The following is a 17,382-nucleotide window of genomic DNA, read 5'->3' as shown; positions in this document are numbered from 1 at the left end:
ACTCCTCCTTCTCTTTCCACTTCAAGCTTATTTCACCACAGAATCATATGGTCATTTAAACTAAATGATGCTGTTTGGAATCCAAACAAGCGTAAAGACTTATTTTACTCTAACACAGCGTTTTTCAACCGCTGTTCCTGGTGTGCCGTAGGTGCAGACAAGACAAGAATTTTATAATTTTTCACTATTTTGTTTACTTAATATTTCATAATAAAGTAATTATAAAATACTTTCTTTGTGTTTATTTGATTCCTATTCAAGAGAATTACTTTATATATAGTCAATATAGGCACAGAGTTAAATTTTTTAACATTTTCTAATGGTGGTGTGCCTCGTGATTTTTTTCATGAAACAAGTGTGCCTTTGCCCAAAAAAGGTTGAAAAACACTGCTCTAACATGCTCTCTGTCTTTCCTCAATTTTCTTAGTTCAGATGACACTAGATAAATGTAAACATCTTACCATCCAGATGGTCCACGTAGCAATACACGTCATAAGTTTCATGAGGAGAACGGAATCCATAGGTCCTGACACCTTCCTTCCCCATCATATCTCCATAACAGCCTTCTCGAGGAGTCCGGATGGGATACCTGGGGAAAGAAAGGAATAATAATTAGTACTTTATTCTCACTCCCAAATAGATGAATTAAAAATCGTGGCTCCCAGACATCTTACCTAACAGTCTGATCAGACAGCCAACCTGCATCACACTGCTCAAATCCATCTTCATAGGCAGCATTGAGCTCCTCTGGACTTGCTATGACTGCCCCAACATCCAAACAAGCCTGCTGTGCATTCTCAAAATTCAGAGTGTACCTGCTGGTTGCCGCCCTGTAGTGAAACACAACCCCTGCAAAGATAGCAGCAAACCATCACCAACATGTTCAAATCTCCCACAACAATGTGCAAAGTTTCTTACTGGAGCAATATATCAGATTAATTGCTAACATGGTAATAACACCATGATAATTCTTTATTTTTATTTTATGTGAAATGATGCAAAATTGTGGTGATCTGAGGAGCCCCAAAATTGCCATTCACCTAGGTATTCCACTTTGCTCCATTAGAAAGTTTCCTAGCCACAAATTCTCTGTTTACACATAAACAATCTAAGATTTAAGCCACTAAATCCCAACAAGTGCATAGTTGTCTTAATGCATGTAGTATTTAGGCTATCATGGGAACACTGGACAACTAAAGGGAGTAGATATTGCAATAGATACAAAGAATTAAGGGGTCACAAGACCAGCTTCTACTTCATGACTTTTCTCAGGGCCAACTCAAGAAAAAAACAAACACACACACACACAAACAAACAAACAAAAAAAACCCCCACACACATGGAACATTCAATAACATCACTTCATAAACACTCTAGACATAAAACATAAGATATTTACTTCCATGACACTATGTATAAGTGAGAAGTCTTGTTTTAACGCCTAATTAGCTCCTTGATCACAAACAAGTCTCTACTCATATATTGAGCCTCACTTTCCTCCCCTTAAAGCATAATTAATATTGCTTATGTTATTTGACTAATATGACAGTCAACTTAGGTAAAGGATTTTAAAATGTTGGATAGGCTACTAAGTACTATTCAAATGTATATCATGTTCCCTAACTGACCAGTATAATTTAGGGTCTCCTCTATTACAAATAAAATGTAGGACTTTTATCCCAAGGAAGTCCTGAAATAAAGTTCTCCCAATTCAATGGGTAGAAGTCAGGAATCCTGGTACTTGCCTCAAATTCCATTTTGTTGTAGTTTAGGAGCTGCATAAACTAGTAGCTCTTGCTGAGGACAGAGGGCTGAGGGTAGAGCTGGAGGTCCTCTCCTCCCACTTCAGCAAAAGCATCTCCATTTTTTTAAAAATATGTTTTCATTGATTTTTAGAGAGGAATGGAAAAGGGGAGAGAAAGAAACATCAATGATGAGAGAGAATCATTGATCGGTTGCCTCCTGCATGCCCCACACTGGGGGGGGGGGGGGGGGGGGGTGTCAAGCCTGCAACCTGAGCATATGCCCTGACCGGGAATCGAACTTGACCTCCTCATTCATAGGTTGATGCTTAACCACTGAGCCATGTTAGCCAGGTGAGCATCTCCATTTTTAACTGGAGTAAATATGATGACTTATTTCTATAAGTCTGCAAAGTGACTCAAGCTAATGTGCTTGAGAAGTCACTGGAAAATAGAAATTGGGGCAGCTGGGTCTCGGGTCATCAAGAATGAATTTGGTTTCTGAACTATCTTCCTCTCTCCTTTTATTCCTAGTAGTTTACTGGGGTTGACAAGAGTCTATCGTTCCCAGTCTGACTTCTATTTATAAGAATCTCCCATATGCCCATCCTTAGATTCTCTCTCTGAGGCATGTGCCAATAAAATAACTATGGGGCAACAGACTAGCCATGTCATAGATAAGCACATCTGGTCAAGATCAACACGAAAAGACCTGCATAGATGCACTGACATCTAACATTTGTTTTTGCACTTCTAATAGTGTAAAATAAAAAAAGTCATCAAATGCCTTTCGGAAAATTTGTACCTTTGTAGAACTACTCTGAAATCGCCAAGAAATATATATGGTGGTATGGGGTAAGTATGAGACATACCCTGTTTTCCCAAAAGTAAGACAATGTCTTATATTAATTTTTTCTCTCAAAGTTACGCTAGGTCTTATTTTCAGGGGATGTCTTATCTTTCCATGCGCTAGGTCTTATTTTAGGAGGATGTCTTATTTTCGGTGAAATACTGTAGTTGATAATAATCCCTAAGACTTAAGCAAGAATTTGAACAGTTTTAGATTAGTCTTATGTTGACTGAAGCTTCAAATAGTCTTCTTGGTAATTAAAAATCTTCCATGTGCACTGACGATTGTCAATAAGGGGACACAACAGGGCCTGCATGACCAAGGCAGGGAATATCAGCCTGTACAAGTATCTGTAATTGTTGGGATAATTTGAAGATCTCATGGGGCTAAGGAGATTAAGCAAAGGATTTTCATTGTTTCAGAAGGGCAAAGGGCAAATCCATTGCTAATTCTTTTTTTTTTTTTTTTTTTTTTTTTTTTTACAGAGAGGAAGGGAGAGAGATAGAGAGTCAGAAACATCAATGAGAGAGAGTCATCGATCAGCTGCCTCCTGCACACCCCCCACTGGGGATGTGCCCACAACCCAGGCACACGCCCCTGACCAGAATCGAACCTGGGACCCCTCAGTCCTCAGGCCTACATTCCATCCACTGAGCCAAACCGGCCTTGCCATTGCTAATTCTTTAATGATGAAAATTGTAAGAAGTTGTTAAACTCCTTTGCGGAATATATATATATGTTTATATTTATGTATTATATATTTATATATATTATTGTATAACTTTATATATAGCAGGCATCTTACACTATTATCCATCTATCTAGAGAAACAGTAATAGAACAAAACAATTCTATGCTAACTAAAATAAATGATAAAAGCTTAAAAGATGGAAGAGCCCATTGTATTTAGTCTATGCCGGGTAAACATAAAAATAGATTTATGGGAGAGAGCTATAGAATCTGATTGTAAAAGGATGTCCAGAAAATTAACTTGTTGCATTTGAAATTTAAAGTATTTCCTTTTGGCTATACAAGAAAGAGTTTTAATAAAGCCCTTTGTATATATTTCTAAAAGGTAAATATAGGGAAATGGAGGGTTGGAAGAAAAATATGTTCCATCATGTCTGGGTATGAGAATTTTGCTTAGTAACTTGCCAAAATATTCTTCTTCTAAGAGCTATGGCATTATGAGTGTACCCAATTAAAACAATTTTTCTTTGCCTTGTCTGCTAACTTAAATTCAAATGACACATAAACCACTACTGAAAGAAGGCTAAAACCCAAATGTTTCATGACAGGATTTAATGGATAACTAATGTATTAACCTTAAAAAAATTCACTGAGTTCTTGTTTTGATCCAATTCAAATATTTATTGAGCCCTGACTTTTTAAGGCACTGTGATATGTACCATGGTACTTATTAAGTGCCTTCTATCTTCAATGTAAATTAAGATAGAATTTATATTTCTTACATGTGAACTCAGAGATTTTAAATCATGTTAGGAATGTGAAGAATAAAAGAAGGAAAGGGGGTTTTATCATGTGTGTATATACATGTATATGTGTATATGCATATGTGTATAGGTATATGTGCATACATACACACACAAGTAAAAATTAAAACAAAATAGATTAGCCTTTAGTCTTAAAAAGCTATCATTGATAGGTCTCAAAAACAAAGTAATGATCTTGAACTATATACTATGTCTTCATACTCATTATTTCCAGAGTACAGTGAATCATTGCACATCATTTACAGACTACATAGAATCATTGAAGTTGCTGTGGGAAATGTCACCTTTCTGGCTTCTCTACCCTCGATAAATAACAGTTTGTTTTTGGTGAAAGACATGGACTTTTTGGGTGACTGATGGTTTTTCCACTTGCCCAAACCCCAAACAATAGTTACTACGTTTGAGTTACTGTTTCATAACACTTCTGAACCAGGTATCATGTTTTACCACTTTCTTATAGATTCCAAAAGCCTTACCGTCCACGGTCAATGGCACCGCCTCCTGTGTGTCTTCAATCCCGTACATGACATCGCAGCGGTAGAGGCCCGCGTCACTGGCAAGCAGTTTGGCCATGGTGAGTGAGGCATCACCCTCGTCCTCGGGATGTGTAGGCACCGACACTCTCCCCTTGTAGCCCTGGCCAATCTTGATATTCCCATCTTGAGCCACAAGAACAGTAGTCTCCTTTAAGTCCTTTCCACTCTTGTCCAATTCAATCTTAGACCATTTGATTCGGAGGAATTCGCTGGTGTTATAATTAGGTGGTAAGGTAGGCATGGTTGAGAAATGACAAGGTAGGTTGACTTTTCCAGAGAGGGAGCCCTTCACAGGTGGGCTTTTTTCCATTTTGACTACAAGAAAGAGAAAATACCAAATTAACATTCCTAAAAAAGCCCAGACTGAGTCCATTTAATATGTGAGCGGATAAGAAACTCTTATCCATATCCTATATAATAAAAGCCTAATATGCTATGTGTCCATTTGTCTGGTCATCCTCTCAACCAATCAAAGTGTAATATGCTAATGATATGCTAAGGCTTCTCAACCGCTCACTAAGACATGCACTGACCACCAGGAGCCAGACAGTCGACCAGTCGCTATGTCATGCACTTTCCACCAGGGGGCAGATGCTCCAACTGGTAGGTTAGCTTGCTGCTGGGGTCTGGATGATCAGAACTGAGCAAGATGTGCTGGATATGCCTTGGAGCCCTCCCACAGTCCCTCCCCAGCTGGCAAACCTCCTGCACCCCTTCCAGGCTCCAATGGGACCCCTTGACCTGACCTGCACCCTCTTGCAATCTGGGACTCCTTGGGAGATGCCTGAGAGTCAGTTTTGGCTGATCCCACTGGCATAAAAGGCAAATCAACTGAATGGCAGAACAACAGGTTGCAATGATGTGCACTGACCACCACGGGGCAGACGCTCAATGCAGGAGCTACCTGTTGGTGGTCAATGTGCTTCCACAGGGGGAGTGCCACTCAGCCAGAAGCTCTGAGCCAAGCTCACAGCTGGCAAGTGCAGTGGCAGTGGCAGAAGCCTCTCCTGCCTCTGCAGTAGCGCTAAGGATGTCTGACTGCCAACTTAGGCCCACTCTCTGCAAGGAGCTGGCCTAAGCCATCAGTTGGACATGCCCTGAGGGTGCAGGTTGAGCTGAGGGACCCCACCCCCTGCCCCCTAGTGCATGAATTTTGTGCACTAGCCCTCTAGGATGAAATAATGAGAATGATTTTCTACACAGAGAATAGTATATAATTTCAATAATGTTCATAACAAAAACAGGAATAAATAATGCTCATTTTATCCACCAAAAATATGACATTAATTTTAAATCATTTGTAATTCAGTGCTTAACATGAACAAATAAGTGGTACTATAAGGCAATTATAGAAGAGCAAGCCATCAGGCCAAAATAAGACTAGAATGAGCCATGCAGGTTTAAAGGACTAAAACAATTGCAGAAAGAGCAGTTAAAGGTAAATTTATGTCACAGGTCAGAGGATGAAAAATGTTTGTTAAGATAACTGCCACATTACCTTAAAGGAAATGAAAATAAAACTCAAAGAGGAAGTGAAAATTAAAAAAAGTACTTCTGTAGACTGGATCAGGGGGAAGTCTAACACTTGGAGGGACCCTTTTTGGTTCAGGGTTTGAACCAAAGGCTTTCATCATAATGACAAATCCAGCTGCAATCACTTTGCAGTGAAACATTACCTCTAGATTATATCCTGGGGGAAAGTTGGCAGCTGTTCACATAACCGTCCTAAAGTATTAATCAGCACAATGTCTTTCTGTTTAAGCCCTTAAACTCTTAATGAGAAAGAAGGCATTGGCTATAATTTAACACTATTACATGCAACAGAAATTTTCTTTCACTCCTTCCCCATCCAGCCCCTTCTTCCAGTGTCTACTAATTGGCTAGACAACATTTTGGTAATAACAATAGAAATTATCATTAATATACAAGCAACTTACATTTAATGAAAATATGATAAACAATAGTAGTCTCCAGGTGGAGTGAAATAATGATTTTTAATTAACCAAATGATGTATATCTAAGAGTATGTTAATAGTCAAAGGTGTTGTTATCTTACATGTGAATATGGACATGCATCAGAAATGATATAGCTGTCAATATAGCCCTGTGGATTCAGTTTGGGATAATTCATTTTGAAAATTGCAGGAGATATTACGATCTTTAAGAAAAAAATACTCCCTATTGCTAGAGATTGAAATTTAACTTCAGAAGGACTGGCCTATAAAATCCTTCATGTGACACAATTAAATATAAAATAACTAATACAGTTTTATATTTACTGTATTGATGATAGAAACCAGTAACCATTCCAAATTTATAATAATCATTGCTGTCATAACTTTATCACTTTGTCAAATTATATTAAGCTTGTTCAAAACAGGATTGAAGGCACTCAAGATTAAATAAACATTAAATGAAGTGTGCTATTAGCTGAACTAACTTAATCATTAAAATGTTACAAACACTATTAATATTTTAGAATCTAATAGCAATGGAATAATTCTATTTTTAATGGCCTCCTTGACTTACAAAATAAATTATCTTACTTAAAGCTCATCCTGAGTGAAAATGGTCCAATCCTTCACTAAGGATGCTCCACTAAGAGGAAGTGACACTGGAGATCGTAGCTGGCTGGTGACACACCTGGGCCAGAACACAGGTCTCCTTACAGCTAATCAAGGAATCTTTCAGCTTTGGTATCTAGTGGGTTCTTCCCCTGTCCCTGAATTAGTTTTGTTTCCTTTACAGAATCTGTACCTAGCCTATTTCTAATCTATCCTGGTTTTTTTTGTTTGTTTGTTTGTTTTTTGTTTGTTTTTTAAATATATTTTATTGATTTCTTACAGAGAGGAAGAGAGAGGGATAGAGAGTTAGAAACATCGATGAGAGAGAAACATTGATCAGCTGCCTCCTGCACCCCCTCTCCCCCCACTGGGGATGTGCCTGCAACCAAGGTGCATGCCCTTGACCGGAATCGAACCTGGGACCTTTCAGTCTGCAGGCTGACGCTTTATCCACTGAGCCAAACCGGTTTTGACCCATCCTGTTTTTTAAATATCTTTCATAACCAAAAACTGTTAGTAATTCCATGATCTTTAAAATAAATCTATAAAGTCCACAGAAGACGCCCAAAGAGAAACTACTACCTGGTACATAGACCTCTAAGTCAGAACCCATTAGGGAGATAATGACTACATTATTTTTATTATTATTTATTCATTTTTTGCCAAGAATAGGAGTCCTGAGAAGGGAAGTGATGAGAATTCTGCGACCTAAGAATCTCCTAATTGATATTTATCATATGTTCTAGAAAATCTTATCTTCCTTTCTGAAGAATTATTATATGATTGACTTCACCAGAAATAAAGCATTGCTTTTTATAATGGAGAATAAACAACTTTATCATCAACCTCAAGGATGGTATAAATTATAAGATTCTTTATCACCTCCTTAAAAATGATTCTAGGATAAGTGACTTACAGTTTCTTAATATTTATTACTAAATGATAGTTCTTTCCACAGTTTTAGATGTGTTGTGGCAGATATGAGATTCAGCCCAATCTACCCAATCAGGAGGTTTCAAGAAACAGAGCATTCCTTAATAACTCTGCTGTAATGAAAAGACATATTGGAACAAAATTATGTCAAAAGGCAAACTTCCCAAAGGCTATGTATAGACCTGCATGTTTATAGGTACACGAAAATTAAAAGCTCTGGTTAGATATAAATATATATCCCATATAGAACCCAGGATTAACAAAAAGCTGTGTGGTCAGCTCTTTTGTATATGAAATGCTGGGTCTTAATGTACTGGGTCACAATAACTAAGTTCACTAAATCTAAATATTTTAAGAAAGAAATTAAGTAGTTCAGAGGATAATGTTTATAGACTATTCCTGTTTAAAAATAAAATTGCTACCTGCAAGAACTAGTCTGAAACTCTGACAATCCAAGTAATAAAAATGAATGCTAAAAAAAAGTTCACTGTTCCCACCAGATGGTTAGTGATCTAAATGAATACAGTAATAGAGAAATAAATAAATAATGAATAATCAATTACCTTTCATTCTCTGTTAGTAAATTTGCAGAAGAAGGCTGATGTGAATTCCATCTGCATCATTATATCAAACACACATATAAACACAGAGACCTTGGCCAAAAACATGTCAGATTGAGAGTATGGGAAGTTATCTCTTTCTCCGGTGATAAACATTATTCTCTTGTTCATTTACTTACTCATGACTATGCATGACTCCATTTATTAATATTAGGAGAATATTCAAATAACTAGATCAGTGCTAGATAATCAATATAATGGGTGTTGTTAAAGCAAAGGGCTCTTTGGATATTAAAATAAAGTCAATAACCGGTACTCAAGATGTTCCTTAATGTTAGTTATTGTCTTTTTGATGGCCTAAGAATAAACAGAAAAAACTCAAGGTGTAAGTACTTGTGTTGACTCACAACTATACACTGCTGTGTGCCTAAATATGAACTTGGTAATTATGTTTTATGCAGATTTTATGTTTTCAACTTTTGCCTCTCATATAAAAAATTAAGTTCTTGCCCTAGCCAGCTTGGCTCAGAGGATAGAGTGTCAGCCTGCGGACTGAAGGGTCTTGGGTTCGATTCTGGTTAAGGGAATATCTGGGTTGTGGGCTCAGTTCCCAGTGGGGGCATGCAGGAGGCAGCCAATCAATGATTCTTTCTCATCACTGATGTTTCTATCTCTCTCTTCCTCTCCCTTCCTCTCTGAAATCAATAAAAATATATTTTTTTAAAAAATTAAATTCGCCGAGACCGGTTTGGCTCAATGGATAGGGCGTCGGCTTGGGGACTGAAGGGTCCCGGGTTCGATTCCGGTCAAGGGCATGTAATTCGGTTGCGGGCATATCACCAGTAGGGGGTGTGCAAGAGGCAGCTGATTGATGACTCTCTCTCATCAATGTTTCCAACTCTCTATCTCTCTCCCTTCCTCTCTGTACAAAATCAATAAAAAAACATATTAAAAAAAAAAAAGTTTAAAAAATTAAATTCTTCTGAAATTAGCCCCAACTAATTGCATCTCTTAATTCTGATAACAGATTTACAAAAAACAAACAAACAAATAAACAAAACAAAAAAACACACTTATTTTTGGAGTAAAGTATATAACACAGTGGTAGATATATATGAATGGATGGGGGTGGATGGGTGAATAAATACGTGGATGGATGGATGGAGTGATATTTAAACTTTGACTAGATAAGTTGAAGTAGAACTGTAGCGAACAAGAGAATGGACTATCAAACAGAAAAAATTACATGTGAAAAAACATGTAATATGAAAGTCTGATGGAATTATAAATTAGTTCAGAGAGTTTGAAGTGTAGAATGAGTTGAGAAAAAAGTGGAAGTTAACTCTGGAGAGGTACAATAGGCAGGAGTAGATCACTGAAGTTCAAGGCAGTATCATTCTTCATGGGCCATAGTCCATGAATTTGGGATTATAAAACATTCATTTAGGGGGTAAGTAATTTAAAGCTAAGAAAAACAGTGCATGTGAACTTATCCAGTTACAGAGGGAAGTAGGGAAAAAGGGGAGGGGGGGGAGAGGGAGGGAGGAAAGGAAGGAGGGAAAGAAAGAAAGAGAAAAAAGAGAGAGAGAGAAGAAAGGAGGTAGGGGCAAATACGTGGCTTTCAGTCTTCTCTTTTATTTTCCTGGTCTTTCTCAAAATCTAGTCTTCTGAGAGTTTGCTATTTTTTTTTAATAGGAAAGTCTTTGAGTAATATTGAAGAAGATGGAAAAGTTGCTTAATGGCATATATAGTTGGCCCTCCATAACTGTAGGTTCTGCATCCACAGACTCAACCAACTGAAAATTGAAATTTTTTTAAATCTTATATTGTTGCTGATGTGTACTATGTGGTTAAATTTAGATGGTTGTCTCTGTACTGAACATGTACAGACCTTTTTTTCTTGTCATTATTCCCTAAACCATACAATTTAACTATTTACATAACATTTACATTATATTATATTAGCAATTATAAAAAATCTATACATGATTTAAAGTATATGGGAGGATGTATATAGGTTATATGCAAATATATGCCATCCTATATAATAAAAGGGTAATATGCAAATTGACCTTAGTGGAGGACCAACCAGAACAACCGGTCACTATGACACACACTGACCACCAGGAGGCAGATGCTCAACGCAGGAGCTGCCCCCTAGTGGTCAGTACACTTCCACAGGGGGACCACCGCTCATCCAGTCATCCAGAAGCCGGCTCATAGCTGGCCAGCTTAGAGGTAGCGGCGGGATCCTTTCCCACTCCACAGGAGCACTAAGGATGTCCGACTAAAGGCTTAGGCCAGCTAAGCCTTTAATTGGACATCCCCTGAGGGCTCCTGGGCTGCCTGATCCCCTGGGGTGCAGGGCTAAGCCAGTGTTTTTCAACCTTTTTTGGGCAAAGGCACACTTGTTTCATGAAAAAAATCACGAGGCACATCACCATTAGAAAATGTTAAAAAATTTAACACTGTGCCTATATTGACTATATATAAAGTAATTCTCTTGAATAGGAATCAAATAAACACAAAGAAAGTATTTTATAATTACTTTATTATGAAATATTAAGTAAACAAAATAGTGAAAAATTATAAAATTCTTGTCTTGTCTGCACCTACGGCACACCAGGCAACATCTCGCGGCACACTAGTGTGCCGGGGAACAGCGGTTGAAAAATGCTGGCCTAAGCTGTCAGAGTCAGACATACCCTGAGGGGTCCCGGACTGAAAGAGGGTGCAGGCTGGGCTGAAGGACTCCCCCTGAGTGCATGAATTTTCATTTAGTAGGCCTCTAGTTACATATAAGGGAATTGAACATTCTCAGATTTTGATATCTGTGGAGGGTCCTGGAACCAATCTCCTGTGGATACCAAAGGATGGCTGTAGAAGTCTTTTTTGCACAATCCGCCAAGTCATCTGGGACATTATTGAAAGCCCACCTGTTTCTTTTCATTGTTTTGTTTTGATTGATTCATGGATTGAAAACCAGTTTTCAGCCTAATAATATTTTAACTAAACATTTTCAGCACTGAATAGATTTTTTTTTTTAATTCATCCTTTATTCTAGTGATTTCACATTGCCATTTCATGCCCCAATACTCAACTTTTTATTTTGCTTAGCAATAAGGAAATTGTTACTGAATACTCACCTTTACGTAGTGCATGGGTTGCTATTAAGGTAGAGCACATCCATAAGATGCTCTTTATATTAATCAACATCTTGTCCTGAAAATGAAGACAAATACAAAGTAAATCATAAGCATTCAGGCTTAGCATGGGCCATAAATCACATGCTATTTGTACGTAATAAGAGTACAAGAAGCCGCTCCCCTTGGATTGTAAAAACAGAAGAGAAATTCTAATAGGAGAAGCTGTCCCAACACTTTAATGATTAGTTTGACTCTCTCCCAGTGCAGTAGTTACCAAAATAATCCCAGAACCCGATTTGGGGGACATAAGAATATGAATGTGTGGGACAACCACAACTGGATAGGCTGTAGAAAGAACAGTAAGGACCACAGCCTTCAATATTAGTGGCTAGGAACTGGCACAAGAGAGAGGGTGGACCACAAAGTCTGTTTAGAAACAGGAAATTGGTCATAGATGGAACAAAAGAAGGTAGGGAAGCAATAGGGAGAAATCTTGAAAGAAGAGGATTTTCATCAAATGTGAGGTGAGCCTGGTGGTCCATGCACATGATATCAAAGCAGAATAAAGACTTCAGCAGGTTTTTTAAAGAACAGACTCAATTTAGTTTCTAGAAAGCTGAACAAACAAAATACATGTATTTGAGGAACTGTTAATTAGAGAGAGAGAGAGAGAGAGAGAGAGAGAGAGAGAGAGAGAGAGAGAGAGAGAGAGAGAGCGCAGTGCTTGCCATTCTAATAGTTCTAAAGTATGAGGGGTAAAGAATGAAAGAAAACACCCTGGTCTAAGTCAAGAAACCTACCCTTGCTCTGACATGAATTTACTGTGTGACTTTGGAGAAGTCATTTTAACAAACAGACTCAAATGGTCTCTTCCAGCTCAAATTTCTAAGAAGCTGTAATTATGAAGAGGGAAAGTACTGGTGTTGGGGACTATCCAGAAATCAAAGAGCCAATCTCTGAAGAATTTCTAAGATTATTTGATCTCCACAGTCATTCCATTCTCAGCCACATTTAGAACTATTCTATAGGAGGCCATGTCAGTCAGCTAACAAGTAGCCATTCTCCTTTCTCCTTTCCAACAATAATCTGCTTTCATTCTAGTATTTACCCTCCTTCACACAGACATAAATCATCTCAAACCCCAGCCAAGAGATGATCCTGACTGTCCTAAGGAAATCCAATTCCTGTCACCAGTGATCAGTTTTGAAATAAGTATAATGCGATTGTGGCCAATGAAATGTGAGGAGATCTCTGCAGGGGTTCGAGCAGGTGCTCCTGGGAAAGGTATATTCATCTTAAGAGAACAAAAAGAAAAGATGGTTGCTTTTCTTCACAGCACATATCATGATAGGCTAATTCTTCTCAAGCTGTTGTAGCCATTCTTTATCCAGGAGTGTGTAAGATAGCGTTAGGGCGTGAAGCTTAGAAAGACTCAGGAGAAACAGAGTTTAAGCTTAGAGTGAGCCATTCCTTTGAACTTTCTTTTATATGCGATAATAAATTCCTTTCTTATTTAAACCCAGTAAAATCAGGAAATTTTGTTACTTGTAACTGAAGGCATCCTACTGACACATATTTGAGTTGGTGTCCTAAATAATTTCCTAACACTTTCCTTACAAAACATCTAAAATCTGTGTTATTTAGGAAACCTAGATTGAAAACAACCAAATGCTATAAGAATCCAAGTCCAATTTAAGCTCAGTTTCAATCTCATAATTTATGCCAGCTATTTATTTGTCCTGGATGTTATTCTCCATTTGATTGCTTTATTTTATATATCTTGAAATAAGTGTGGAAACAAAGCTATAAGATTCCAGATATTTCCTAAAGAACATTTTTAACCTAATACATTACATGTGTATTTTTCATCTATAGACCATTTGACAAATTACAATCAACAGTTGATAATTTTAAAGTTACCTTGACAATTAAATTTACAATTTTGCATATAATTGCTGGGATATGCTAATAAACAGTGTCTAACACTAACTGAGAAATTTAATTTCTTCATTTATGGAATTATTATAAGATACCACAGCAAACAGAAAGTATACATTTATATCTCAGTGCCATTACAATATTTCAGGTAAAAATAAAGATAACAGTTTCACATTCTCTATAGTTAAAGTTTCCATAAAAATGAAATTTTAAATCCTATCTAATAAAATAGTAATATGCAGATTGACTGTCACTCCAACACACAAGATGGCTGCCCCATGTGGTCAAAGATAGCTGCTCCCATGTGGACACAAGATGGCCACCACAAGATGACCAGCAGGGAAGGGTAGTTGGGAGGGACCAGGCCTGCAAGGGGAAGTAGTGGGGGTGATCAGGCCTGCAAGGGAGGGCAGTTGGGGGTGACCAGGTCTGCAGGGGAGGGCAGTTAGAGGCAATCAGGCTGTCAGGGGAGCAGATAGGCATCAATCAGGCTGATAGGGGAGTGATACACAGTGTACTCAGTACTCAATATTATTGAAATTACTAATTCAGTCTTTCTACAGGTGTTCTTTCCTTGGTTTCATATTACTAATAATAAGAAAAGTATTTGAAGCTATTAGATTTGATTATTATAACCTGGGTTACTACTATAGGAGATGTGTGCAATTCTATGCTTACAATAAATTGTCCTATGTGCTTTGAATCAGCACTTGGAAACATGTTTTATCCCCTTTGTAGACCTCACTCTGGCAGGTAGAGCTAGTACCATATTCAATTTACCAATCCCCACAATATTTCCACAGTGCCAGTTCTAGAGTAGGCCCCTGAAGGAGATTCATACATCAACCAAATGCATAATTAATGCTTCCATATTCTATTCAGAAACACACTTTTAAGCAGCAAAGTGCCAACAATCCCTTATGAATATGGGCAAGTAGGCTAATTAATATTTGAATATTTACCATGACTCAATAATATCTGATGTTTGTCAATATCTATACAATTGGATCTCATAAGAAACCCAGAGAAGAGATGTGATCCTGCCCCAGGAATAGATCTTCTGCATCCTAATCTATTCCAAGACAGATACTCAAAGTCTAACTCCATGTATCATACTTCATCTACACAAATAAAAGAGATATATGCAAATTGACCATACCATCACGACGTCCACCAGCCAATCAGGAGTGGGTATAAAATTAACCCAACAAAGATGGCATACACAGGCTCTGAGTGTTCTGTAGCGCCCCAGCCTCTCTGGGCCTCTGGGCAGTGTGAGAAGGTGGAAAGGTGGCTCTGGGCCAGAGCTAAGGCAAAAAGGGGGCTCTCGCCAGAGGGAAGACAGTGCCAGCAGCCAGGGGAAGGAAGGCCCATTCTTGCATAAATCTTGTACATCAGGCCTCTAGTCCTTAAAATAAAAAGTATACTCACCACTTGCCTTAAAATTGCCCCTAAGACAAAGATAAGGAATGAAACTAGTGCACTGAAAATATAAGGGAGAGACACATTGGTCACATTTTAACTACATTTGTAAAATAATGTTTAAATAAGTTGCCAACATGTAAAACTTTGAATTTTCATACGAAGTCTCACATTTCTGACTTTTTTTTTCTTCTTTTAATTCAGATCATCTTCCAGCTGGCCAATCATTAGCTTTAAGCAATCAGCAGCCTCCCACCTGGGCTCTGTGTGCCCAAGATTATCACTGACCCCATTTGGCTTCTCGTCCATTTCTACTACCCACATTTACAGCCCCATGGCCTAAAGGATGGTCATTATCTCTTTAGTAAATATCTCAGAGTGGTTTACTGAGATAGTTAGTTGTCTCAGACCATGGGTGTTCATTCATTTCTCTAACTTTCTTAAGGCTATGTCCAAGAGCATGGTTATTAAGGCACACTATTTCCCTTCTGTTTGATCCTGCTAATTGAGAAACTTATAAAGCCTCTTTTTTTTTTTTTTTTTTTTTTTTTTTCTTCCAGCACCACTCAAACCACCATTTCTATTTCTCTGCTCTTCCTGTCAGGCTTGTAAGCGTAATCTAGTAGTGATAACGAGTCTGTCTACATAGAAAGGCCTGGGAGATACGGGAACCAGTGCTTATATTTAGCATTCTACTCCAGTAAAGTCAATGAGAAGAGGAGAAAGTCTTTGAACAATCAAGACACAGCTGACTGTGGCTGTTTAATTGCCTGGGAGACACAAGAGACAAGGTCAACCAGACTCCTATCCATGAGAAATGACTGCAGTGAAAAAAGGTCACTCCAGGAATGGGCTGCCTCAGAGAAAGAGAGAGCCAAAGTTCTAGCAAACAGACTTTTAGTATTCTCCCTTGATCCTGGGGAAGCCCCACTGAGCAAAGGGTGACTTGAGGACACAGATAGTGGTTTTGTCTTCCAGTCTTTGAATTAGTTACCTCAGACAACCAACTGTCTAGGACACTTCAGCCACAAAGTGGATGTAATGAGCATTGGCTATTACATTGATCCTGGGTGCTTTCTTGCAGGAGGAGTTGTTGTAATACAGAGAGAAATCGCTCATGGTTTAAACATGAACTCGCATGAATTTACTTCACTGGAGTAAATTCACTAACCTGTGACTGGACTCCTAAACCTGGACTTGGCTAAGCTTTGTCATGTCACTGCTTGCCCCTAAGTGCTGCTCTGTTCTCTGACTGGAGAACTTTTTTTTTTATCAGTCTATGGAAAACAGACAGCACTTTCTATTCCATTTCCCATGCTCAAGTTTCATCATTGCCCTTTATCAACATTTTAGGTTATGTATTTGGAAATTGCTTTTTTCTCCACACCATAATATAAGCTCCAGGAGAGCAGTCTTTGGTGTTGGTTTACATACACTTTTTGGTATATTACTTTCTTTCTTTTTAAAAAAAATATATTTTATTGATATTTTACAGAGAGGAGGAAGGGAGAGAGATAGAGAGCTAGAAACGTTGATGAGAGAGAAACATCGACCAGCTGCCTCTTGCACACCCCCTACCGGGGATGTGCCCGCAACCAAGGTACATGCTCTTGACCAGAATCAAACCTGGGGCCCTTCAGTCCTCAAACCAAGGCTCTACCACTGAGCCAAACCGGTTTTGGCGGTATATTACTTTCTTTACGTAATATTCAACATATCTTGGAGAATGCTCCAAGTCAGCAAATATAGTCTTTCTGTTATTTTTAGCTACATAGCATTTCATTAGATAAATGTAGCATCTTTTGTTTCACCAATTCTATGATGATCCCTTAAACCAGCGTTTTTCAACCGCTGTTCCGCAGCACACTAGTGTGCCGCGAGATGTTGCCTGGTGTGCCGTAGGTGCAGACAAGACAAGAATTTTATAATTTTTCACTATTTTGTTTACTTAATATTTCATAATAAAGTAATTATAAAATACTTTCTTTGTGTTTATTTGATTCCTATTCAAGAGAATTACTTTATATATAGTCAATAAAGGCACAGAGTTAAATTTTTTAACATTTTCTAATGGTGGTGTGCCTCGTGATTTTTTTCATAAAACAAGTGTGCCTTTGCCCAAAAAAGGTTGAAAAACACTGCCTTAAACACCTTAAAACTTTTTGTTATTAGAAAAG

General features: G+C 38.1%; 1 protein-coding gene across 5 annotated transcripts in view; it reads right to left on the bottom strand.

Annotated features, from left to right (window-relative positions):
- The window catches only part of VCAN (versican), a 102,778-nt gene that overhangs the window by 78,434 nt on the left and 6,962 nt on the right, over positions 1–17,382 (bottom strand). For all 5 annotated transcript variants that reach the window (XM_084882176.1, XM_084882178.1, XM_084882175.1 and 2 more), the window contains 4 exons: positions 11,846–11,921; positions 4,583–4,957; positions 675–849; positions 462–589 (listed from right to left, as the gene is read on the bottom strand). In XM_084882176.1, coding sequence (XP_084738302.1) covers positions 462–589; positions 675–849; positions 4,583–4,957; positions 11,846–11,915 — 748 coding nt within the window. In that variant the 5' untranslated portion in view covers positions 11,916–11,921. The remainder of the gene's footprint in view (positions 1–461; positions 590–674; positions 850–4,582; positions 4,958–11,845; positions 11,922–17,382) is intronic.

The sequence above is a fragment of the Pipistrellus hanaki genome (genome assembly GCF_964339955.1).
Source record: "Pipistrellus hanaki genome assembly, chromosome: 4".
In the NCBI taxonomy this organism is placed as follows: domain Eukaryota; kingdom Metazoa; phylum Chordata; class Mammalia; order Chiroptera; family Vespertilionidae; genus Pipistrellus; species Pipistrellus hanaki.
Note: the sequence above shows the minus strand (reverse complement) of the source record. Positions and strands in the feature narration are given on the sequence as shown.